Genomic DNA, 27,767 nt, shown 5'->3' with positions numbered 1-27,767 from the left:
GGTGGGCAGATGTCTACAAGAGGGACTCCTCCCTCGACGCCCAACCAGGTCTCAGTAATACCCGCCAGGTCCGCCTCCCCCTCTAAAATAAGGTCTTGTATGAGGGGGGCCTTGTTTACCACGGACCTGGCGTTACATAACAACAGCCGATAGTCCCGGGCCGGGGGATCTAAGTCTCCTGGAGACCGAGTAGGAGCCTCCAGTCTTGGAGCATTCAGAGCTTCTGGAGTTAGGTTCTTCCACGGTTTTTTATGGTACTGTTTTTGATAGGTTGGGCTGTTTTTTCCCTTTGTGTAAATACAGATACAAAAAACAAGTTGAGTAGTTCTGCTTCCTCCCTGTTGCTTGTCACCTTCTTGCCACTTTCTCCCACTAATGGACCAATCATTTCCTTAACTTTTTTCTTGTTTTTTACATGTTGAAGGAAGCTTTTTTTTTGTTATTTTTTACTTTTATTGCAAGCCTTAGTTCATTTTAAGCCTTAGCTTTCCTCACTTCATCTTTGCAGGCTCGGGCTATTTGCTGATATTCTGCCTTAGTTATGTGCCCCTCTTTCCACTTTTTATACTTGTCCTTTTTTTCTTTCAATTTATCAGAGAGTTCTTTATGCAGCCATGCTGGTTTCTTTTGAGAGCTGTTATTTTTCTTCTTTATTGGGCTTTTATAATCTCACTTTTCAAAATTTCCCAAGCTTCTTGAGTTGTTTTCCCCTTGAGGATTCTCATCCATGGAATCCTTCCCAAGTTCTCTCCAAGTTTGTTGAAATTAGCTCTCTTAAAATCCAAGACTCTAGTTTGACTGTGTTTTATTGCTTGTGCTTGCATAATGTTGAATTCCAATATTGCATGATCACTCCCCCCCCCAAGGTTCCTGTGGTTTCAAGATCTTCTATCATTTCATCTCTGTTAGTGAAAATTAAGTCCAATATGTCTGATCCCCTAGTTCCCTTCTCTACTTTTTGGGAGACAAAGTTGTCTGCTAGGTTTGTCAGGAATCTGATCTTCCACTTGGTGCAGAGTTTTTCTCCCAGTTGATGTCAGGGTAATTAAAGTTCCCCATACTATTGTGATGTGCTTCCTACACACTTTAGTTAACTGACTAGCAAAAAGTTCATCTATTACCTCTGTTTGATTGGGTGGCCTATAGTATACACCTATAGCAATGTCATTTCCCCCCCTTTTATATTGACCCAAATGCATTCAAGATAGTTTTCATCATTGTTGTGCTCTGTTTCTGTAGAGATGTAGTTATTTCTTATAGAGAGAGCAACTCCTCCTCCTCTTTTATTTGGTCTGTTTCTTTTAAATAATTTAAATCCCTCTAGCTGTGTGTTCCATTTGTGGGTTTCATCCCACCAAGTTTCCATAATGGCAACAATATCATATCTGCCCTCATTTCTAATTCACCGTTTGTTGCTCATGCTCTGTGCACTGGTGTATATACACTTGAATCCTTTATGACTGACCCTGTGTTTACTTTCTACATAACCTACATAATCTTCTAATTTTCTATTCTCAAGGTAAGGAATTAGCCAGGCAGGGAATTCTGAAAACCCTTTTCTTTCAAAAGCTCTTCTACTCTTCAAAGTAGTTATTTCTTTTATCCCACCCAACCCCTTTTCATCATTTTCTCTATTCTTCCAATGTTTTGCGACCCATGCTAGTAAAGTAAATCATCAGAAAGCTGCCATCCAATGTTAAGATAAAAGATGAAATCTAATTGGTTCTTAAATTTGCTCACCTTTCTTTTTGACTGGTGGTTGGATTTCTTCTGCATGGGAGAAAAGAAAAACAAAGAAGTTATTAGTGAATTTAAAAGGCATTCTTCTGCAGTCTTGAACAATGTAAAAAAAAGGCAATTCTGCTGAAATTAAGGAAGAGGCTAATAGGATGAGCTTGGAAGTAACTGATTCTATTTGTTTGACTTTATTGTTTTTATAAATAACTCAAAGCAATGATCATACCTAATACTTCTCCCTCCCTCCTCTTTCCCCCACAACACAACCCTGTGAGATAGGTTGGGCTGAGAAGGAGAAGGATTGGTCTGAAGTCATCTAGATGGCTGTCATGGCTAAGGAGTGACTAGAACTCACAGTCTCCCAATTTCTGGCCTGATGCCTTAATGACTAGACTAAACTGGCTTCTTTAATGCTGACTGCTGATTCAATAGGACACCACTCTGGAAATCAGACAAGTGGCTGTCCAGTCTCTTCTTAAGACCCCCCAGTGATGAAGCACTATAATTTTAGTTACAATGGCATATACAGGTTCTGCGGATTCACTATCTTCACCAGTTGATGAGTTTGAAGAATTTCACTGATCCCCACTTTATAGCTAAACCTGACCAATTCCATTTAAACATTCCCTTTCCTCCTTGTTCCTAGAATTCATCCTGTTGGAACAAAAGCTATTTCATTGGATATGGCAAGAACTGGATCCCAGAGCACTTTCCTCCATTTTGGAGGACATGAACTGAAAGCTGCCGAGTTTCTCTTTTAGAGAGAACTGACTCCATCAGGGCCAGGAACTTCATTCACAATTTGTTCCCAAGCAGGGGGGCAAATATCTGTTGTTTTTTCAGTGTTAATAAAGAAGAATATTTTCAAATAATACATCCTTGTCCATCATTACTACTCTAACAGAAGCTGCACCTCTTATACAAAATGTAATGCCATTAATTTCTATAGTGTTTTTCAGTAAAAGAAAGAAAAAGTCCCCAAGGTGGCCTATAGAGTTTAAAACGGAAGCATTACATTCAGACAAAGCCATTGCCTCCATTGAATGGGCAGCCTTATTTGATTCTTTTCCATTTTCTGCATCAGCTTTTAAGGAACTGCACGAGCTTAAGAGGCCTTATTTGCAAAGGCAACGCAATGTAGATAAATGTGCTAAGCACCATGCCATTTCAGTCTCTATTCAGTTCTTTGTAGGGTACTTATAGGAGTTAGGACAAAATATGATGAGAAAGGCTTCCTCATTTGGGGAAAGTCAACTTGATCGACTAGATTTCCATACAGGGAATCTTTAAGAAGTCAGTTTTCCTAGATCAGGGGTGTAAACTGCCAGCCCATGGGCCAGATGCGTCATGCCAAAACCACACCTCCCCATTGCCAGCAATGGAGAAAAAGTCACGATATGTTGCGACACATTACGTGACGTTGCGAATTTGACACCCCTGTCCTAGATCAATGATTTTCTGATATGATATTATTTAAATGGGGCAATCAACCACTCTCCTTTGTTCTTAAAGAACTCATATTCAATTTTTCCAAATATAAAAAGTACTGTATGGAAAATGTCCCCCTCCCCCACAAAAAAAATCCAACTGTTGAATATTTAAATATCACACAGCTGTTAAAGACACGGGGATTTTACCAAAAAATAAAACAAGCCATCTAGGGCAGTAGCAATTTACTCAGGCTTTTAAGTTTAGTGGAGAACACCTTTACTTATTCTTTCGAAGTCTATTACATGTCAGAACAATTCAGGCATGCAACTTGTTATCTAGGAGAAGACCGTGGCTTTCAAATGATATTTATCCAGAAAAGGAACGTGCAATTAGCAGGAAGGTGCATAATTAGCCAAGCACTGGCAGTACAAAGCTGCATTGTTTCTGCCCTAATACCCACTTAATTGCACAAAGCATGTGATTCTTTATAGAAATCAACAAACCTTTTACTTTCAGGGATGGCTCTCCTTCACCTAAGCCAAGATAGAAAATAACAATCAAATGAACAGCAGAATAGTAATCTATTTGCATTCTTATTCCATGCTAGATTATTTTGATATTTAAAGGCGTTCAAGCATTATGAGTGGTAAACGAAAAAGAAAAAAGAAAAGAAGCTCTATTTTGAGCTTTTTGTATTGCTATTTTTATGAGCTTATCAAGATTTATGGAAATGATTGTGATCTGAGATAGGAATGGACAAATATAAGTTTGTACATTGAATTCAAGTGGCCCAAGCACCAAACAGATTTTTTTTCATTGCAATTTTCAGTATTTTCCATTCTAATAGCATCTGTTGTGCCAAATCTGGTTTCACTCCCTAAACCCAGTGATACATGCTCACCTCTATCATCCTTTTTATTTGTCCTGATAGTCTCAGATGATATGGTGGCAAAGGGGTTCTTTTTTATTATTTGGGAAGGTTGGATCTTTTCCCTTGACCCTAGGTCTGGGTTGCCTATATATGTTCTACAATTGTTAACTTTAGGCAGTCTAACTAAATAAAGTGCCTCCAAAAATCCCTTAACTTTGAGATTTTGACATGTATCATTACTTGCCTACAAGTCATTTGAACAAATGATCATTGAGGTTAACCACTTCCAGTCTGGGACCTTTCAGATAATCTGAATTATATTTTTCATAATTCCCAGATGTCTATGATTTATAACCTAACATAATTGGAGTGTATGTTAAAGGTTGCTATTAGTACCAGGGCTACTTCAAATGTAATTCCTAAACTGTACTTCAAAATATAAGGGAGCAGTGGGCAGCTATATATATTGATTAAATGAATAAATGAATTCATTTTATAAATGAATAAATACATTTTCTGGGATTATGTAACTGCCCTCTGAAATTATCATATGATCCTGGAAAAAAGATGAAGCAGCATTAAAGAATATCAGAGAGGTGCTATGTCTGTATTCCCTCATGTTTTGGAATGCAAACTATTGTCTGTTCCATGACAGTTCTTTTAATTTAAAAGAAAAATATCTTTCAATCAAGCCTTAAAAATAGGAAGACTTCTAGTATCTTCTCTTATTGGAGTTTTTAATTGGTATATACAATACACGTTTTCATAAAAGAATCTTCAAATGTTAGAATTTTAATCTGCCTTAGTTTTGAACTCTTATGAACATTACTGCTATAATGTACAAATTTTAATTAGAAATTATGTACTTTTGAAAGTATTGCTGGATTATATCTAATAAAGGCTTTTTGAGAAAGAATATCATTTGTTCAATTCTTTTTCAAATAAAATATAGGAATAATTTGAAACTGAAATTATCTCAGTGACTATGTTTTGTGATTACAGTTTTACACTTTTATTGTCACAATTGAAAAATTTTACATGACAATTCTTGTTTAGAAAGGACTAGAGAAGTGCATTTCTGGTTTAATAAAATGGGTAAATGATCCGATACTCTATCCAGAAATGGGACCCAGTGGTATAACAACATAATGGTTAGTATTTGCAGGCGGTACTAATCAAAGATCCCCACAGTGGTTGAAATTAGGTGCTACTTCAAATTGTCAAATGTCCTTGCCAGGAGTAGTGTTTTTGTTCCAGCTGAGTTTTAAGTATATTAGTTTAAAAGGCATGTGATTTGGGGCTATAAAGGAACATCTCAGTCATGAAATCATTGCTTACAGGTAGTCCTTGACATACAACAATTCGTTCAGTGACTATTGAAAGTTAGAACGGCACTGAAAAAAGTGACTTCTGACTTATGACCATTGCAACCATCCCCGTGATCACGTGATTTACATTTGGATGCTTGACAACTGGTTCATATTTATGACGGTTGCAGTGTCCCGGGATTATGTGATCACCTTTTGTGACCTTCTGACAAGCAAAGTCAATGGGGAAGCTGGATTCACTTAACAGCCGTGTTACTAAGTTAACAACTGCAATGATTCACTTAACAAATTACTCACTTAGCAACATAAATTCTGGGCTCAATTATGGTGGTAAGTCGAGGACTACCTGTGCTTCAGGACTACCTTTTAGCCACCAGGGACTGGATGGGGTTGTTTGTGTGGCCTGGATTCTGGTATGCTGCAGACTGGTGTTGGTCCACAGCCCAGGTGTTGGGTACCCTCTGCTGTACTTTATCCCAAGTAGCAGATAAGCAACATATACATATATATACATGTATATCCCTATATATACGCAAATACTTTCCATTGTCACTCAAGAACCTACCCACTACAGACCCTTAACTGTCATACCTAACTATCAAGTGATGCATTTTGTCTAGAAATTTGAAACTACATAAACATGAGCCTCAAATACGTACTGTTTTATTATTATGTCTAAACAATAATTCATATTATCTATACCATAGAAAAAATTCTGGTATGGTGAAGTGATTTAAAAAGAAGCTAATTCTGGGCTGTTAAGCTGTTTATTTGTGAGTTTCATTAGAAGTTTCCAAGGACTGGCACATAACCAATTTTTAAATTACTTTAAAATGGGGAAAAGGCCCCATGACATCCCAAGCTCCCCAAACCATAACACAGGCTCTTGTTTAGTCAAAACAATCAAAAGCCTCCTTGAGGTGTTGGACTTAGCTATGCAGTTTCTCCAAATTACTGCCAATGTATATGTTGACAAGACCACAGGTAGCACATTAACATTCAGATTTTCTTTCAGTTGGACTGAAATGTTATTGTTGATGCCAGCAGCTCTGACACCTACTGATTAATACAAAATGCAAGGTGGGCCAAGGGAACACCCTTAGATTTGAAAGCATCCAATGTCCATTTAGAATTGCTGTTGCTCAAATATTCCTCTCTCACTTGAAATTAAAATGAAAGACTTATGAATAGTACAACTGAAGCTAATTCCTTGGCAGCCTGTTTGTCCTGTAGTTCTACCATTTTTGTATATTTCAGAGCAAGGCTGAAAATAATGCTAACATTTTAGTTCTGGCATTTCCCCCCTAATAGCGCATGAAATACCATATGAAAACTTATTTTACAAAAAAAAAAAGGAATTACATTGGCCATTTTGTAAACTTTAGTGCTTCACAAGTGACATTTCATATTCATTTTTGCTTTTTTTAAAAAAAAAATTGGTGTAGCAAGATAAATCAAATCAACAGCCTAACTTAAACCTACCTTTTCCATTCTCATCTTCATCTTCAAATATGAGGTCTGACAGTAAAGAAAGAAAGCCATAAATGGAATTGGTGCTGTCTTCCACAGCACCATGCATGATTCTGAATGGATCAGTGGTGAGCTTGTTTATAGACTGTCCTAAATGCAAAATAGAAAGATAGAGAAGGAAGAAATGAAAAACGGCTTGACTGATTTATAACCATCAGAATCCATCTTCTAAGAAGTTACTTTTGATATAACTTATAATAAAACTATGGCATTAGAGTAGCCTTGCTGGATCTTTTGGGTCACGATTCACTCAATTTAAAGAAAAACTTTTTGAACTCTTCACAATCACTTCTGAGATTTACCTTCATCCATGAGCCTGTTGATTTTCTCCAACAGCTCTAGAAGGTTGGGGGGGGGGGGGTGAAGCAGGATTTATTTTTGAAAAATCCATACTGATTTTTCTTTAGCAAGACCTATCCTTCTATACACTTGATTATTATTTTTTTGTACAATTACCATTTCACTCAGAAAAAACATTAAATTGCCAAGCCTAAAATTTCCTGAATCTCTCTTGGTTTCCTAGCTAATTGTCTATTTCAAATACATTGAAAGAAGTTCATAACATTTACCACAGTGGATTTTTTTAATAATTATTATTTACAGTATTCTTTTTCTGACTGTGCTTTTAATTATGATATATATAAATAACACCTTTTTTATTTCCTGAAGGAAGTCTTTCTACTTTTTAGAGCTTCCTGGACTCTACAATCAATCCATGCTATCTTCTTGGATTTTGCTGATCCTTTCTTATAATGTGATATTTTACTCTGGTTTTAAATAACCTCCAGACACTATCAAAGAACTGGTTGTATTTACTTCTTTTCAGTTTCTTTTTCATCCATCTCCTCATTTTGGGGCATTTTCCTTTTATAGTATTCTATAGCTTAATCATTTTAGGGTATCAAGAAAGTTGTTTTTTTAATCAGGTCATGAACATGTTTATACTCAGGTTCTTGCATGTCTTGACCATTTTGATTTAGTAGTTGATAACATATCTCTAGATCTAGTTTATATTTCTGGCTAGAGATCTTGTAGAGGAATCTTATGAGAGGACCAATCTTCATAATAGATTAGCTTTTATAACTTTACTCAGATAAAAAAATAACATGTCCACCAGTATGTTCTTTCCTGTTCTTCTATGAAATTTGTTTACAGAAATGATTGTATCCCACTGATTCTCACTGTTCCCTCAGGTTTACAATAACTATTATATCTATGGTCTCATTCACTAGTAAGTTCTCTAATATCCCCATTTTAGCTTGAAGACCTCTATCATTGAAACAGAAATTTTTACTTATCATCTTTTAATATTGCTGCTGCTACTACTACTACTACTATTACTACTACTACTACTACTACTACTACTACTACTACTACTACTATTATTATTATTATTATTATTATTATTATTATTATTATTATTATTATTATTATTAAAATATGAGTATGAGATATTCATGGCCTTTTTTCCAAACTCTCACATCTATCCATTAATCCAGTTCCAAATTAGTTGTATGTTTTATTTTCTTTCATTTTTATAACTTCATTAAAATCTTAAGATGAAAGATAAAAACTAACAAGAACCAATATTTACAATAAAACAGGAAGAGAAGGGAAGAAAATAGAGAACAGAAACAAAGGTGCTGGAAAAAGAAAAGAAATATAAAGAAATAACTTTCAATGTTCTTTTACAGCAGTGAAGTGTAAATGTAAATTGATCTCTTACTCAATAGTTACATTATTTCGATTTTTCTATAAACTTTCTAATCATCATGTATGTATCATGTATCATGATTTCATCTTTTTTCAATTTCATGCAAAAAGTCAATAAATGGTTTCTAATCAACATTGAACTTAAACAATGTTTTGTCTCTAATTAAAGCCATCAACTTGTCCATCTCAGCAAGTTTCATCATCTTCACCATCTATTCCTCCAGTGGGGTATAGCAGAATTTTTCTACCTTTCTGCATATAATATATGCATTTGTCATATATAAAAACAAAGTTCCATGCTTTCCCCCCCATCTACTTATCCATCAGTCCCAAAAGAAAAGTCTTTGGTTTCAGTTGTGTATTAATCTTTAAAATTATTATTATTATTATTATTATTATTATTATTATTATTATTATTATTGTTGTTGTTGTTGTTGTTGTTGTTGTTGTTGTTGTTGTTGTTGTTATATGTGATTGAGTCTAAAATTTTCTTGCTTTTTTATATGTTCCCCAAGAATGATAAAATGTCCCTTTGTGTTGATTACATTTCCAACATAAGTTGAAGAAACTTTATTCACTCTAGACAGTTTTTCTGGTGACATGTACCAACAATATATTGCCTTATATTATTTTCTCACCCTTCCAAACTTGATGCTGCTTAGCCCCTGTTAACTTTCCCCCAGAGGATTACTTCAAAGCTTCTTTGGCAGTGCATTGATGTTAAATGTCAGCAGTTTGATTCCACTTCAGTTCAAGGGAAGTCCATCTCTCCAATTTTGTTTGTCCAGAAACGTTCCCCAAGGCCTGTCAAATGTGAATCTTTCCACTGGGTACTACATTTCATCAACACATTGATATCCTTGAGCTCTGGCTGTCTAGTTGTTCCTATGAGTAGAACAGGTAGCATTCTGAGAATGTAATGAACTTTCTAATTCCTAGGCTTCAATTTGTTATCTAGCAGCCTAAATGTGATTTTCAGCACAGGCTAACTATATTTTCCAGTGTCACTAGTGTCAAAGGAGAGCAGGATCATTGCCTTATCCCTTGCACTGTCCGTCTGTTTATTTAAACAATGTGTCAAATCTGCCAATTTTGCACTAGGCAGGCAAGTCACTGTGTGATTATAGGTGCTGGTGGGAATGAGTAGGAGTAAAGTGATAAAATGTTCATTGTGACATGTCAGTACAAACTTTGCCTCTTATGTATTTGTGCAACATCAACCTCATGATGCAAATATGAAACATGCTAATACATAAATATTGCCATTTTGTCACCGCTGTGGTTAGAAATGGACACCTATACATATGATGTAGAAAACTGATAAATAGTAGAACACTGACACAGACGTCCCCTAAATGCTGCTGAAGATGTTACCTAGCCTGGTAACAAAACATTTAGAAACCAACCCACAAGCTCAAAGAATGAACCTTCACCCTCATCCTACAGCTGAGCTGCAGATATTCACCACTATTGCATATTCAATATGGTTGTGTATCTAATTCTACTTTTCAAATTTAAAGAATTCATTTTAAAGAAAACCAAAACCCTTACCTATAATGATATTGAGAAGAAATTATGAGCTTCTAGGTAATACTATACACACTAAACTTCAAGCAATGACTTTATGGCAACCAATGGGGCTTACTGAATCAATCTGATGATTTTAAAACTAGATTTAAATAAGCTGTTAAATTGTATGATGATTTGTTAGAAGATGAAGCACACTACTTTTATTGCACTCTATATTTTAGTTTATTTATAAGAGCAGGGGGAACAATCTGTGTCATTTCATAATTATCAGAGGCTCTCTCCTTTTTTTTAATATACCTCTGAGTGCTCTTTCATAATTTCTCTATCTTTCATCTAAAAGACAAAAGCCCCTCATTGACTCATTTTGTTGGAGGAATCAAAGTAGCACCGATGTGAACTTAATATCTATATCGAGACTCTTCAAGGGGTTGGGATAGTCTGTTCATAACACGAACATCATTGTTAGATCTCGTCTGTACAGTTTGAGCGCTGCAGTGTACTGCAGCGCGCTGCATAATCCTGACAAAACGGTAACGGTTGTTACCCCACCCGCGCCGAAGGCACACTGTGTAGGTGGGGCACCCGGAGCAGTTTGACACCCCTGATCTAGAACAAAGTCTATCTCCACCCACATGCACATAAGTCAAATGGAGGATGTATGCACTTTTTTAAAAGCAGGGGAAGGTTACTTGAAGCTCTACAGCTTTTTTTTGAACCTCTGTCTAATGTAATGCAACTCTTAACCTAATTTAAATAAAAACTTATGCAAGCAAAAAAAAATTAGATCTTTGGAAGGACTGAGCTTCTTCTTCTATCCAGGCAGAAAAGTAAAGAGAAAAAGGAGTGGGAATCAGTAAACAGCAGTTCAAAGAAAAAAAGGAGGGGTCAGAAAGAATGAAAATAGAGTGTCAGGGGAGTACATGAGATGCAAGTATACAACTACAGCAGTGTGCAATGATATCACTCTCTGTCTTATCATTCCTTAATTATTTGATTTATGTGACTGCCCATCTCACATAGCAGCTATGGGCAGTTTACAGCAGTAAAAACCAGAAAACATACTGTAAAACACAGCTACACCCAAAACAGTCATGAGACTAAACCAATCTAAACAACGTAGCATGTCACAGATTGTTACTAAAATGATGATCCCCATGCCTGGAACATGATCAGTCTTAAAGGCCTTTAGAAGGGTCAGTAAAATTGAGGCCAGTTGATGCTCAGGGGGAAATGGTCTTCCATTGTTCAGAGGCATCAACCAATAAAGCTCATTTAGCTAATGTGCAACATGCATGGGCTGAAGTACATGCATGGGCTGCTGTATTTTGCACCAGCTGCAGCTTCCCGATGCTAAATTTGATTTAATGAAAGTGTTTCCTATCTTCAATATCTAAATAATAATTTAAGAGAATTCACACATTACAGTAACAGTTTGCCATTATTAGCAAAGAGGACATCTATCTTGCCTGCATAAATTACTCTCATTTGCAGTTATTTTATTGCGTTAAATATATTGCCCCATTCACATGTAATTGAAAAAAAATACTAAACAAATCTTTGTAGTCTATTCAAACTATTAAAATATGATTCGTAATTATTTAGCAAGCACAGAAATGAATCGGAGACCAAAGTTTAATTCTCAACGGTCTCATTAAGATTGGAAAGCTACATGAAATAATTTGCCCAGACAAATCTGTGAGTCACTTAATATAAAAAAATGATAATCAGGGCTCAGCTGAATTTTGCAGATTTCAGGATTGTTTGGAAATTTGCAAATTCAGCAAAAAACCATCCTCTATCACATAAGGGAATAGATCCAGATTTCTTGGTATAATAAGTTCAGGAACTGAAAGCAATGCTGGAAGGACTGGGCAGATTCCAAGGTCTGATCATATTAGCAACCAATTTGTCAGTGACTTTACTATATTTTAACCATGGCAAAATTGTCAGTAGAAGACAGAAATACAAAGAAGCTAAGGACACCCTTAAGCTATCTTAGGCACAGATGGTGATGAAACTTAGATAACATGAGAGGGACAAAAGGAGAAGGACATTCATGTTATGTTTTGGCAGGAAAAACCCATGGACTTAGATAATAGCTTATTATTTCTACAGAACCACCAATGGGCAATGCTATAATGATATTATAGCATTGCCCATTGCTGGTTCTGTAATGTAGAAATCATCATCCACACTAAAAGATTACAGCCTACTACATCCCAGAATCCTCCTAAAACCTCATGTCAAACTGTAATTTTTAATTTCACGGGAGGGAAAATGGTCATACACAAAGAAAAAAAAACATATTAGTTGAATTAAATGTAAATTACATTTATACCGAATTCAAACAAATGGAATTTTCTTCCTTGTTCCTTAGCCTAGTATTTTTTTTTCTTTTAGCTTTAAAAAGCTTGATTTATTTTGTAGCCCAAGTCAAGCAAATGAAAACATTCTAGAGAACTTTTCCATTGTGCTATTTGTTATATGAGCATCAAAAAACTAAATGAAAATGTTAAACAAGTTTGAAGATCTTTCAGATCTTCACAAAAAACAGGCATCTTGAGGTTAACACATCCATGTTCAACCTCCACATTTTATTGTATTTCTGAAGTAGGAATTTCTGAAAGGAGGATAGAAATCTATTCAGCTAAAGATTGTAAACAAAATCTTGAACAATCTAGTGTGGACAATAACATACAAAGTTGATAAATAATTAAATAAAAAGAAATAAGGTGTTATAGAGTAACTAGATATCCGAGATATTTTAAAACTGATATCAATGTTAACGGCTCACGTTTGGTTCATAACTCTGTTAATTTGTGGAGAACAATGATTTGGTGAGTTCCCAGATGATACTTCTCACCAAGCTCTGCTGCATGCATGAATACCTTACATTTTACGGCATATATGATCATTACCTGCCAGGGTTTTGTAATCCACTAAGTCAAACATGACAATAGCCACTGCTGACCAGGTAACGATAAGAGCAACAACAAGGAGCCATGCTGCAGGTGAACTGAAGGTTGTTGCAAAATCTTCTGATACCGATCTCTTGGACATTTTCATATGCGGCACAGTAACTGATCCATTCTTGTTGTCTATGACGGTCGTTGTGGACACAGGTCCTAAGAACAAGTAAAAGAAATTAAATCAGTGCACAGTATCTTGACACTGCATTTCGACCACTATCCAACAAAATGAGTTTCAGTGTGGAGAAAAGCAAAGTCTTACATTTGGGCAAGAAAAATCAAAGGTTTAAGTACAGATTGGGCATAGACCTGGCTCAAAAACAGCAACTTTGACAGGGACCTTGGAGTCCTAGTGGACAATCACTTGACTATGAGCCAGCAGTCTGCAGCAGCAGCCAAATAAGCTAGTACAATCCTGGGTTGTATAAACAGAGACATAGAATCAAGATCACGTGAAGTATTAGTACCATTTATTAAACCCTAATAAGACCACACCTGGAATACTGCAGCCAATTTTGGTCACCATATCACAAAAATGATGTTGAGAGTTTGGAAAAAATTCAGAGAAGAGCAACTAAGATGATCAAAGGCCTGGAGACTAAAACATATGAAGAACAGCTTGGCTTTGGCTGGTCTAAAGAAAAGAAGAAACAAGGGTGACATGATAGCAGTATTTGAGGGGCTGCCACAAAGAAGAGGGTGTCAAAATATTCTCCAAAGCACCAGAGAGCAAGATGGTTGGAAACTGATCAAAGAGAGAAGCAACCTGGGTAATTCCTCTTTGAAGGATTGTCACTCCTGTTAATTGGTCACCTTGTCGAACGGAAGTCTTTAACACCCGTGAGGTAGTGACCTCTAAAATTTCTTCTCTGATCTGTCAGTGAACAGACTTTACCATATCCAAGAGGACAAGCTCGTCCTCCGACCTGATCTTCTGGAGGTTCCAGGGAAGGTCGAGATAAGATAAGATCTAAAGGCGAGACAAGACAAAAAAAAAGAAAAAGAGAAGAGAATACAGGAAGCAAAGTATTTAATGCAGCAAAGACTGAGGAGGGAAGTAGCCAAAAGGAAAGGAATTCCTAAGACAGTTGGCAACTAACTATCATTCTTAGGAGAAAAGGAGAGAAAAGGAGAAGAGAATATATAAAGAAGTAAAGGAAAAGCACAGAATTAAAAAGTCAAAGACGACATCCACAGGGCCAAGGGAAACAGCAAGCTTTTGAAAGACACACAGCGGTGCCTGTAGAATGGGCCCCAATTTTTCTCTTTCATTATAAGTATACTCTATAGTAAAATGAACCTTAAATGGTTTAGCTTCTTGCTGTTCTTTATATTCATATTTTAATAAAGGCAAATGTATAATGGTTTTTATTCAAAGTTACATTAGATTTTTTTTTTTTATTTATAGTGAACACTTAGCTCCATTGTAAGAGGTTTTAAAAATGAAGAATCTGGGAGCTTCCTTTAAGAAACAATACTGTATACTCAATAAATGCTTTATACCTGTTGTTGTTACTATTTCCCAGTACTACCAAACCATAATTTACATTTTTCCTGTGGTTTGGGATTATAAATGTGATTGCAATTTGCATTCAATTGTACCTTGTCATTTCATTACTCTTGTCATTTGTTTGTTGCTTTCTGTTTAACCCTATTTTAGTTAGCCAGAATTTCAATGGCAAGTCATATTCCAAAAAATGTAAGTGTTAAGATAAAATTAATTTGTTATTGTTATTTGCCTCCTGATTAAATGAAAGTTATATCCTAAGTACAAGACTAGTTAGCAGGCTTCTATTCTTATAGTCAAAGATTGTGCAACAGATTTTTTTAAAGTATGGACAATATTTATAGTCAAAAGTCATCTTTGAGTCAAGTTGGATTCTTGGTGATTTATAGGAATATGTTCCTATGAATAACAACAACATCCCAGTGAGCAACCTCAGGATGGCAATTAAACAACTTGAGATGATCCAATCATTCAGACAATCAGTTTTGGCTATGAGCTTATATAGCTGAAGGCAATGATTCCAAAACTGGCAAATTGGCATTGCCCTCATTTTGAGTGTCTTGCCTCAATGACCCGAGCTTTATTTGGGCAACATATATAAAGTAAACTTGCCATATGAGAACAGGAATAAACCGTACATGATGTCTCACAGGTAACTTCATTAAGAGTTTCTATACAAATTATTTGTTCTCAACATAAATTTGTACCTTATTCCTAATGTTTATTTTTACATCAGATAATATGTCTATGACTAAACAACTCTATTAAATCATAATGGAAATAAGTTGATTTTCTGTACAGTATAACTTTAGTTTATCATTTCAGTGTCCCCAATCTGGTAAAATCAGATTATAATTTGATGCATAAAAAAAACTAACTATACATTATTCTGGGTTTACATAATGACATATAATCAGAAGTAATGAACAATATCTAAAAAAAAGAAAAGTCTATTTCTGCCATGATTCCCGAATGAGCGCAATAACTTTCCCTATCAATATGACAATCAATACCTATTTAAGTTATTTTGCTGCAGATTTAGGCAGAGAGAGAGAGAGAGATCTTTGCAGATTTAAATGCGGTGACTGAAATTTTGAAACAGTTCCACCAATTGTCAGAATTAGAGTTGTTCAGATGTGTCCTTACAATCATTCATGATGATAACACAATCTCCCAGCTTTGCTAGAGAAGATTCTAATGGTTTTCAAAGCTGACAGACATAATTCTAATTGGCTTCCTTGTCAGCAGGGCACTTTAACTCATTTTGCATTGTACACAATTTCCCTTGTTCTTTGTCCTCTTTTCATTTGCATTCTTTTCAAACATTCTTCTGCTGATCAAGTGATTTGTTTGAAACTTAAGATTTCTACCTTGAAATGTCATGTAAGCGGAACAAAATTGGCATAGCTTTTGCCACCTACATGAAATGGGTGTTATTGATGAATGATGTATTCAGCTTAGTGCATTCATATACATAGATGCAATCTGTCTGCTTTTAAACATATTTTTTTTCATGTTAAAAGACATCACTTTTTCCATTTTCCAAGGCATAATTTTTGTTCCATCAAATTTCTCCAGGAGACAAAGTGTGCCGAGTACCAGTTATAAAGCTCTACTATAAAATGCCAAATTCCAAATCAGTAGCATTATGTATTTCATCAAAAGTGGAACAGTTGTGTGGTTGCAACAGGTGATGCTGCTTAAACGCATTCTATTTCAGCTGCTTCTATCATGATGACTATTATTATATAACAGTTAAAAGAGATAACAGCTATACTAAAAAAGAACTAAAGGACATCCTGCTCAGAGATCTCAAAATTGTTATGAGCATCACCTGATTTACATATTGGAAAATCAAAGGGAAAACAGACATTTCTGAAATCCTCCTGATTCAAATCCCTGTGCCCTATTTTGGAGGATTTGATAAATCTTTGCATAAGGATGAACTATTAAAGAATTCTTTTGCAAATTCTAATTCAAGTTCACCTGCTATGCAACACCTGGATTTATATGCAGATTGAGGTATATCTATTTATCCAATTTTGTAGTTCTCTGACATGATTTTAGTTCAAAAAAATGTGATGACTTGCATTAGAAATATTCTGAAGAAAAATAGTGCATGTAAAATAATGTATTTCTGAGTTCTCCAAAGAATTCTGCTGCTAAATACTGAAGATGGAATATTACTCAGTGTTCAGAAATATATCTGAACCCTGTGTTTCTTGTGAAGCCCTCGGTCATTTGTTTGTGAATGTAAACCATGGCCAAATTATGACTGAAATGGACGATGTATTTATGTAAGATTTATATCCCATCTCTATTACTTGGGACTAAGGACACAACTGATCTCTAATGTAACCATGAACTAGTACTGACCTAGTCTCACTCCATATCCATTGAGCACCCTACATGAAAAAAACAAACAATGCTTCTGTTTTTTACTAAACAGACTGCATCTCCTGATTATGGAAAGTTCAGATACATCACACTTGAAAGATTTAGAGATGACAAAAGGGAAGAAACAGCAGAGCAGATAACATTGGGTCAGTCTATTCAGTACTCAGACTGCAACCTGGATATCGTTTTTAAAGGGGAAAAAATCAGAACAGTTATGGAGAAGAGCAATGAAGATGATTAAGTTTTAAAAAAATAGTTCTTCAACAATTGTCTTAGATCCTGAGGTCGTTAGTTTTCAGAAGAAAAGAAAGAATAGAGATATTTTGTTAGTTTTTTGTGTCTTAGAACACTTTTTTTCAAAAGTGGTATGCCGTTGCCTCCTTCTTAGGACTGAGAAAGAATAAATGGCCCCAAATCATCAGCTGGCTTCATGCCTACAGAGATACTAGAATTCACGGTCTCCTAGTTTCTAGTCTGATGGTTTAACCACCCACCAATCTAGCTCTATGGGAATATTACAGTATAGTGGTCTTCAAATACCTGAAGCAATACAAGTACACACACAACTCAAAATACACTTTTTGTTGCCTCAATATGAGAGACCCAGAATAATTATTTTAAGATACAGAAAGAAATATTCTAGACAAGAAAAAGCATCCTTGTTTGACACTGGAATAGTAGTCTCAGAATGCAATTGATTACCTCTTTGTCAAGTGTATTCTAGCAAAGATTGGATAGTATTCTTCGGCCTCCTACACTGGGCAAGATTTACACTTAAAAACTGAAATGTCTTTTTCTGGATAATTGATTTGACTTTTCTAGATGGCTCCATATTCAAGTATGGTACAATACATATTTCATCTCTTCTACAACATTATTCTATAAAAATTGGATTAAATATATACATGTCAAGCAAAATTACATACACACCCATTTTCTATAGGAAAATGTGTAGCAGAATTTTGCATGAGAAAAATCTACAGCAAATCAATTTCAGGACTGCTTCTAAGGGAAAGATACAGAAAATACTCCTTAAAACTGTATGTGACCTGTTATTGCTTCTGTCTTTTATATTTTGAAAATGAATTAATATGGAAATAAAGTGTCTCTTTCTACAGAGGTCTTCCCCTCCTGCTGCTTACATCTACCTGGGGTTGGAACCTGCCTCTGTGATACAATAATTTCCACATCAATCTATTGTGAAGGTTATTATTGCATTTAACTAAGAATAAAGCACCTGGAAAATTTGATTTAAAAGAAAAAGAAAAAAAGAAAAAACAATTAAATCCAAATATATTTCATAAGGAGAAGATAGTCGTAGGTATGATATAATTTTTTCTCCTTACATAGATGTTTGACATTCATTAGTTAGACTATAAAATTTGATAATTAAAATTAGTCATAAAGCTACTGTTATTTTTTCTAGCATTTCTCATCCATTATTGTAGTAGAGGTAGCCAGAAAGTTGGACTAGATTAGCCAGGAGGTACCTGAATGAGGCATGTCTATATTTGTTATGATTTCTGGTTTTGAATCATTATCAATAGCAACAATAAAAAAGTGCTTCCTACTACTTCAAGTCTAACAATGATGAAGATAAGAAATGATGAAAAGATTAGAAAATGGAAAGAAATTCCTGGTCTGACCAGTGTTTCAGGGTCATCTTGAGTGTTTGCAAACAAATAGATTCCTAATTAAAAGATCTTGGGCAAATCAAACTGATCCAGTTCAAACTGGAAATTTGAGATTCAACAAGGTACAAAACCGGTCTTCACATGTTTCAGTTATCACATGATTTGATTTACTGCACTCAAACGGTGTCTCTACTTCAGTTCACAAATCTACTTAATTTGATCAAGTCTTCCTCAAATCAAAGCACCCCTTTAGCATAGTTTTATTCAGTGCTTTTTTTCTAAAAAAAAAAAAAGTGCCAAAACTCACACATGTCATACAACCAGCCTTGCCTACCCTACAAGGTTCCACCCAAAAAAGGTGCCGGAACTCTGTTCTGGGCGTTCTATGAGAAAAAAGGTCCTGGTTTTATTATTCCTAACCTGGTTGTCTGTCGAAAGAATTAAACAAAGGGAAGGCAGGGATAGTAATCTGATGGAAAAGAATTGTTCGAATTACTTCAAAACATCTGGAAAGCTACTGGTTACCTGCATTATGTAAGAGGTAATAGGAGAAAACAGATATTAAATACAAGAGTACATCCTCTAGAAGATCTAATTTACCTACATATAAATTTCAGTAAATAAAATACAGCAATCCTAAGATAGAACAACTCTGTATTTCCTTAATTCTAAGCATAAGATGACCTGTGTTTCTTTCTGATTTTCTGTGATGGATTCTAGCATTCTAGTAAGCAACACAAATGAAACCAGGATACTTTGCTGACCTTTGAGTTATTTATTTATAAAATGTATTGGCCGCCCATCTGATCACAAGATAACTTGAGAGGCTTACAATCATAAAATATAAATATACATTAATAAGCTTGTGGAAAGTCAGCCCCCCTCCCAAAGGAAACATTAAAAAGAGAGAATATTATGTTTCCTCAAAGAATCTTTAAAAAGGCAGAAAAGCATGCCCAGTTTTCTTAATAGCCCCAAGTCTCCCTCCCCCAAGCAGAAATCAGCTTTGTAGAAATGTAGATGTAAATAATCCAGGAAGGTTGAAGGCCCCCAACTAGAAGCTTAGGAAGACAAAGACACCTAAAATCTACATATCCCACCCAAACTCTAAGACAGGACATAATAGGATTAACCCACAGATGCCAAAGGGCACACTCAGACTCAGGTCAAAGTTCATGCCACAGGAACAACTCCAAACAAAAGGCTCCGGAGGGTATAAAAACCCACTCCCTACATGTGCTCTCTCTCTTTTCTTCCAGAGCCATCTTCCTGTCTGGCTCTCCTCTTCAATAAACTGCAACCTTCTTCCTAAAGCAGTCACCATGTTGTTTATTCCCGGCTTGGACTGAACCACGATGAAGACTTTTCCTTCAACAAGCTAAAACAAACCCAATGCTACAATCCAATTAAAGGATGGGGGAAGGTGGGATCTGTTGTTAATCAACTACCTCCACTGTGATGTTTCCCTATTGAAGCCCCAGATCTTTAAGCTCCTGCAGAAGTTCAGAAGGATTGGGGCTAACCTCACTCCGGGGTGGCAAGATGTTCCAAAGGGCAGGTGCCACAGCAGAGAAGGCCCTGGTCCTGGACCTCACTTACCAGAATAATCAGGCTGACGGAGCATGCCTCCCTTGCCAGCATGGGTGGGATGGGATGATCCCAGTGGGATGAGATGGTCCCTCCATTATATAGAATGTAATATATAATATAAAAAAGACTAAAATAATATTTCCAGAAAGTACTCACAAGAGTACCTTGAGAGTACTATGAAATAAAATGGAAGCCTCTCAAGTTCAAAGTAACATATCTATTCAGACCAGACATACAAATAATTGTAAACTTTTTCAAGATAGAAAAATAAGGCAATAGTGAAGTATATTTTTTTCTTTAAAATTTAGAAATAATTTCATGGTACTTTTAGATTAGAATTTTGAAAAGCATCCTGAGTTTACTGTGAATGTATATGACAAAGAGTATAATTCCTATAAACCATATGATTTCCCCCCTTCTTTATTTCTATTGTTGGTGGGGGTTTTTAAAATTGCTTTTATGCATTTCAGCATTATTCAAATACGAAAAGGGGTTAGATTAAAAAAAAATAAGACAGCATTGTTGATCCTGTCAAAATTCTTTTGCATATTGTGAATGCATTATGTAGTCCCACAAAAACATTTCTATTTTAAATTAATGCAAAGAGATAAAGGTGCAAAAGTTCAGATTGCAGTTACTTGGAAGAACAAAAGAGCTGACTTGACTGTTGTTTTTTCTCATTGGGTATACTGTGTCACCTGCAGTTTCACAAACATCTTTGTATAGTCATTTTTGCAGAGATTGTAAAACCCAGAAGGATGAACAATAACTGACCTAACTATTCTTTTTGATATTGTTTCTGTAGGCTAACTATTGAATAGGTTTAATGGAGCAAAGAATGGGTCCCAACATAATGAATTTTTACATTTTCAATCTACAAGAATATTTTAGAAGGCACATTTTATTGTAATGCTTGGTAATAGGGAAACCTGCATCTCATTAGCTTGAGTGTAATCATTGTAGATTTTGGAGGGAATAGAACCAGTGGTGGGATTCAGCCAGTTCGCACCACTTCAGCAGAACTGGTAGCTAATTTTTTGTTGCCCAGGCCCAGAATGGACTTCCAGAAGCGGCATCCACACAGAGAACCGGTTGTTCACATATTTGAATCCCACCACTGGATAGAACCCAAAACATTCTAGAATAAACAAAAACAACTTTGGTCTCCCACCAAGCCAAAAGGTAATGTGGTTATTGTCCAGACAAATTTGCTTAGGATATTCACAAGATTATAAGAATAGCTCTTCTGCATCAAGTCATGTCCTGTTACATTTCAACATTTTGTTTCTTATAGAAACCAACCAATTACCTCTGAAGAAAAGGGCAAACTAACAGAATAAAATACACAGATTTACCCCATAAGGTATCAGTTAAAATTAAGTATTTGACATAGATAATTATATATATTAAAAAACAGGATATTGTTCTTTCTTACCACACTTGGTTAACTTCAATCCGCCTAACCAAAATGTATTCACTGAAACCATGCATTTTTTAAAAATAAAATCCAGAAAAATATGAAGAAGTCCATAAAGACAATCAGGATTGCATGGGCTATTCTTTAGGCTTCTTTTTAAAATATAGGATACTTTGACTCAATAATTTAATAAAAGAAAAGAAACAAATTATAAATAGTAGATAAAAATAATAATGAACATTTTATTATTTATTCAGTCTTCTGATAACAAATTTTAAGGGAGTTGCAAACTTACCTGGAAAAAGCTAGGATTAAAGATGTTGGAGAAAATCATTACCAATTTAGCAACAGCACTTCGATTTATATACTGCTGCATAGTGCTTTACAGCCCTCTCTATGTAGTTTATAGTGTTAGCATAGTGCCCCCAACAATCTGAGTCCTCATTTTACCGACCTTGGAAGGATGGAAGGCTAAGTCAACCTTGAGCAGGTATGGATCAAACTGCTGGCAGTCGGCAGAATTAACCTGCAATACTGCATTCTAATCATTACGCCACCACAGCTCTTATTTCACTTTAAATGTAATGGTTCTTGTCTTATTAATCTACCATGGGAGATATCTGAAGGGCCTTGATTGTTTTGAAACATATTTAAAGATATGCCTTTATTTTTTAATACCCTTTGTTTAACTTTCTTAACTTTTCCATGTCTTACCATTATATTGCATTGTATTGGCTCTTAAAGCATCCCTACAGCTTTGCCTCTCCTGACAACTGATCCTGCAAATGCTAACACCATGGCCTCAATCTCTGACTTCCCACATTGAGCAGAAAAATGAGGCACAGAAGGTTACTTTGGACACAATCTCCATAGAAGCAATATCAATAAAGCAAAATCTCTTGAGCATTTGGAATGTTCTGCTCATATTCAAATGGATGCTGGAAAAGCTCCCTTTCACTAAATAGTTAAGAACAGAAATAGAAATCTCTCCATCACTCCATTTGTTTATGATTATATATATGAAAGACTTCATCACCTTTCTCTGTGAGAATATACTAAGCACCCACAAACTGACAAATACAAATATGCCAAATATAATTTGAAGAGGAACATATTCTTAATAAGATTTTATATAGAAAGCAACCTCATAGAATCACTGCTGTGAATAATTACGGAAGTTATCTTAAATAAATGTATGCTAATTAAATTTAAGTTTTAAATCCTGGTAAAAAATCTTCATATGTTTATTTAGTTATTTTCACTTAAGGCTGTTTTCAGCATAAGAAAAAGTAGACTATATATATTGTTATTGCAGGAATCAATCTGGGTCAGTCACCAGAACCAGAAGTTTAGTCTTCCAAGCTTTTGGACTCTTGCTGGAGCCCATCCTCAGGGAACTTCTTTCTCACCAGAATGTGGATGGGTTTCAATATGAGTCCCAAAGCTCGGAGGACTAAACCTCTGTTTCCGATGACCTACCTAGATTGGATCATGCAACGTTATCCTGGGACTTCCTTTTGCCTTCCTTTGTTTATTGCTATTTATAAAAAAAGGAAATTATTACCAAATACTAGCATCAATTACTGATACAGTAATGCTAGTATTTAAGAAAAATTGATCTTGGTTTAAAGCATGATAAGTGATTTTTTTTTACCACTCATGAGGTAGGCCACATCCCTACATCTGTTATTTTCTTTTACTGTTTACTGTTTACTTTTACTGTTTACTTTTATAGCTTTTAATGCTTTTTAAATAATTATTATGCAATGGTTTTAGGTAATGATTGATCTACCTACCTACCTATCTATCTCATCTATATCTATATACACACATACTGTTTTATTGGATTGGATAATTGTGCTTATAACTGCTGTAAAGAAGATTGGAAATCTCTTTTTTATATCTTTGTTCTTTCTTTTCTATTTTTCTTTTTCTTTCTTGTACACTTAGCTTTTGCTTTGATTTCTTTTTCATTTTTAATCTTCATTTTTAAACCTTTGGAATATATATATTATCAAAATACAAATTATACAAATATTATACAAAATATAAAAAAGAATCGCTGTACAACTATTCCAACTATCTATCAAAGATCTCTCTTTCCTTTGAAAGTTATTTTTTGCCATCCATAAGCTACCATGATCTTCTGGGATGCTAAAATCCAAAAGTTTTAGCAAATACAAAANGGTCGGTGAGGAAGGAGGAGAACCACTGCATAACAGTGCCTCCCACTCCTAACTCACCGAGACGCCGCAGCATGATACCATGGTCCACAGTATCAAAAGCCGCTGAGAGGTCCAAAAGTACAAGGACAGAGGAATAACCCCTGTCCCGGGCCCTCCAGAGATCATTTACCAACGTGACCAATGCCGTTTCCGTGCTGTGGAACATATACAAAAACATACAAACTTATACAAACACAAATCTAACTTAAGTAAAAAAAAAATCCGGTCTACTTCTATTCTTCACTTTCCTCAGGCATTCATTAACTATTTCTTATACTGTTGTAATCACTATTTACATTTCCCATTATCTCCCCTATAAAACCCTTTATCATCAAACTATTTTTCTCTACTTTTATAATGTAACCCCTATTTTTAATAAAACTCTGTAGATTTCTCTCTCATTAGACAAGTTAGTTTTGCCCATCTCTGAGAAGTCTGTAACTTTAAATAGTCTTCACTATTTAAATACTGAATACCCTTCATTATTTGAAGTTTCTTTAGTTTTCTATTTCTACGCATATAATAATATTTCCGCTGTAACAATGTAAAACAATGAGACACCATGCTTTTTACTCAGTTCTTCTTCCATTGACCCTAATAAGTAAAGGTCTGGTTTAAGTTGAAAAGGTATTCCCATTATTTTCACCAATGTCCTGTGAATCACCAACCAAAATTTTTGGCCACTTCACAAGTCCATTACATATGATAATAGGTTCCATCCTCTTTTTCATATTGCCAAACTTTACCTGAAACATTTTTATACATTGTTTTTGTTTTATAGGTGTCAAATGACATCAATATATAATTTTATAAATATAGTCTCTTAAATTGTTGAGCAGAGTAAATGAAATATTATAGTCCACATTTTTTTCCAATGCCAATATTGGCCCAAAATTTGGCATCCATTTAATATTACATCTTTTAACCTGTTCATGTTTTGTTTTGTTTGTGTTGGTCACTGGATTCAACCTTATGAACCAGCAAGTAGATCATTACCTTTTAAAGAGGTTTGGTCCTTTGTATGAACCTGGTCTTGCCCAGCTTTAGCATGTTCTTCCTCAAACACTTCATTACATCTACCCAAACTCTGATCAAAGTAGACAGCTATACTGGCTTTATGCCTGCTCTTCACAAACATACCACTCAAACATGAATATTAAGCATCCCAGAAATAGAAAGCAACAGATTTGGTCTCCAATAATACTCAATACAAATTCTATTATATTAAACTTATTTTGCTTTCCCATTTCATTAACAACTGCAGTGATTTGGGACACAGTCTTGGTCTGTTGAATAAAAAGGGTAAAGAATAGATCTAAGAGCTTTTGTTATAGAAAAGATGGTTATAAGCTTGGGAAAGTAGAATGCAAAGATCCACAATAGAAAAAAATTGGTATGCAATTCCACTGTAAAATTGAACAATATATTTAAAAGCCTGCATTTAAAAAAAAAAAACCCTTCATCATTGTACTGAATAAAATGTTTGTATATATTAATAGTCTGAACATATTAAAATTATTCATGAACTATTGATATTTTCCAGATAACCATTTCTTTATTTATAGGTTCAGATCTCATTCTCTCTAGCCTTCATTCAAGCAACCCTCATATACAACTTCCAAAACTATATAATTACTGAAGACTTTCAGGATTAATAACACGTAGTCTTATAAAGCACTGAATGTATTTCAAAGATTTAATTTGATATAAAGCACACTGTGTAGCCTTTACATTTACATCATGCCTTTAAGTGATTTGTCCCTCAGGGTTCAAATCCTGCATTTTACTCCCTCTGTAATAACCCATGCTGCACTTCCCTAATTAAACACAGTGGGGGAGATTGGAATCTGGACTTCTTTTTGGGAAGAGAAATATTTGCACATTTTCAAGGCGCGATTTGAAAACAAACGCACTATAGCAATATTTGTTTAGTAAAGGGCAGCTCACATTTAATATATATAGTGTTTTTAAATATAGGTATACATCAACCTAAAATATAAAGTGACAACATGGCAAACAGCATTTGAAATTGCATTATTTCTACCAGTATTCCTGTTGGGCATACCTTTGGTGGAATGCCAGTTTTGAGCTCATGTAATTTGTGAAGTGGAATACTGCAAAAATCAGCAGAACTAAAATGCATGAAACAGGCAATTAAAATTAGCCCTACATGGCATGGGGCCAGGTTACCTGCAGAAACATCTTCACCCCATTACGTCAGCTTGTCCCATCCAGTCAGGCAAGGATGATATGTTGCAGACCTTGTCAGTTAAAAAAAATCCAACTGGTGGTGCTCAGGAAGATAGCCTTCTCTGCCATTACCTCCATTTTTTGGAACATTCTTCCCCCAGAGGCAAGGGGAGGGGCCACTTTCCTGGCCTTTTGAAAATGTCTCTGCATCTTGCTTGGGGGTCACAAAGAAGCACGTAATTGTGGGGCTGCTTAGTACCTAAAGACCTTCTCCCCCGCCTTTTAATTCTGAATTTTACCTATCTTTGCCTTTTATCTAAATGATATATGCAGTTTTTATGTTTTAATAGTTTACTTGTACTCAGCCCAGAGTCCCTCTGTGAGGGAAATGGCCATTTTCTAAAACTGATACATAAAAAATAAATAAAAAATAAATAAAATTAAGCATGAGTAACTCTGCCTTAGGCATGAAAACTGCCCAGATGACTTTGGGCCAGTCACTCTCCTTTAGCCCTTAGCTCACTTCAAGGGTTGTTGTTGTGGAAACAACAGAAAGAACAAATAGTATTAGATTGCCTTGAGTTATTTAAAAATAATAATAAAAACAGGATAAAACATCTAAAACAAAAAAGTGCCTGAAAGACTTGAAAGCAAATGTTAAGATGGATTCAAAAAGGGGAAAAGTGCAAAAATGCCAAGGAACAATATAGTGACTAGGATGAGCTTTTCAATCTACCATTCCAGCTTTATTATTATTTCTTTGTGTTTTTTATTTCTGCAGCCTCTCTGTCTAAGCCTGCCTTCCCAACTCTATATGACCAAGGCTATTTTTAGAGGTGACTGATGATCAGGTTTTATTAGCTGGTACAAATTCCAGCTGTTAAAGAGGAGCAGCTTCTTTCCTTCAAGCATGCCCTTCAGCAAAGCCACAATTTCCCCAAAAAATGTATAGAACATGCCCGAGTGGCTGAGTCTATTAAAAACACGGAGTAGAAATCTTTTTCAGACAATTAGAACATCAAGATGGTTAACTTACAGTACCTTCTGCTGTAATCTCAGTCATAATGCTGATGGTAAGAAATGCACTGTGAGAAAAGGTCAAGTTGCATTAGCAGCTCAGAGGATCTGACAGGGCCAATGTTGACTCTCGCAGGAGATGGTGTATTAAAAGGTGGGATGTCCTCTGCAGTTCTAACTTTCTTTGGGTTCTTCTTTTGAGCTACTTTCTCTACAAAGCCCTGCTTTGCCTTCCCCACCTTCGCTAGAAACTAACCCTCTCCCAAGGCAGTATTCACAGCTACACTAAAGTATCAGCTTCTAATAAAAATAGCCATGGCACTCAGCAGATCTGTAGCTCAGCTTATTTGGCATCCTAGGCACCATTCAGGGACTTGATCTATTTTATTCAGTTTTAAGCACCCAGCTCCAGACTAGAAAGCCAAGCGGGTAAAAGCAAAGGCAGCACAAAGGAACTGGAAGGAGCTGTCAAAGCCCTAGCTACTTCTTTTAATATGATTACAGTTCTTTGAGGTCTATGGCAGAAAACATGAAATACAGACTTGACGGTAATCTTATCCAACCAAGCTGAAATGTATTCTTAGCATACTCTTAGCACATTCTTTCCGGGCCTTATTTGGGTTGGGAAGGACACCGTGAAGTCAGCCACAGTGACTGAAGAAGAAAATTAACTTACTGTAG

The 27,767-nt window shown here is 35.5% G+C and overlaps 1 protein-coding gene across 1 annotated transcript in view; it reads right to left on the bottom strand.

Annotated features, from left to right (window-relative positions):
- Positions 1–27,572, bottom strand: part of LOC107302461 (triadin-like) — a gene marked incomplete at its 3' end in the record, with an annotated part of 60,241 nt that extends 32,669 nt beyond the window's left edge. Inside the window, exons 1-5 of the mRNA XM_015831566.2 lie at positions 27,111–27,572; positions 13,059–13,265; positions 6,850–6,987; positions 3,672–3,701; positions 1,741–1,770 (exon numbers count right to left, since the gene is read on the bottom strand). Coding sequence (XP_015687052.1) covers positions 1,741–1,770; positions 3,672–3,701; positions 6,850–6,987; positions 13,059–13,265; positions 27,111–27,132 — 427 coding nt within the window. The remainder of the gene's footprint in view (positions 1–1,740; positions 1,771–3,671; positions 3,702–6,849; positions 6,988–13,058; positions 13,266–27,110) is intronic.
- Between the last annotated feature and the right edge of the window lie 195 nt (positions 27,573–27,767).

Source organism: Protobothrops mucrosquamatus, unplaced genomic scaffold (genome assembly GCF_001527695.2).
Source record: "Protobothrops mucrosquamatus isolate PMUCROS unplaced genomic scaffold, P.Mucros_1.0 scaffold_262, whole genome shotgun sequence".
In the NCBI taxonomy this organism is placed as follows: Eukaryota; Metazoa; Chordata; class Lepidosauria; order Squamata; family Viperidae; genus Protobothrops; species Protobothrops mucrosquamatus.
Note: the sequence above shows the minus strand (reverse complement) of the source record. Positions and strands in the feature narration are given on the sequence as shown.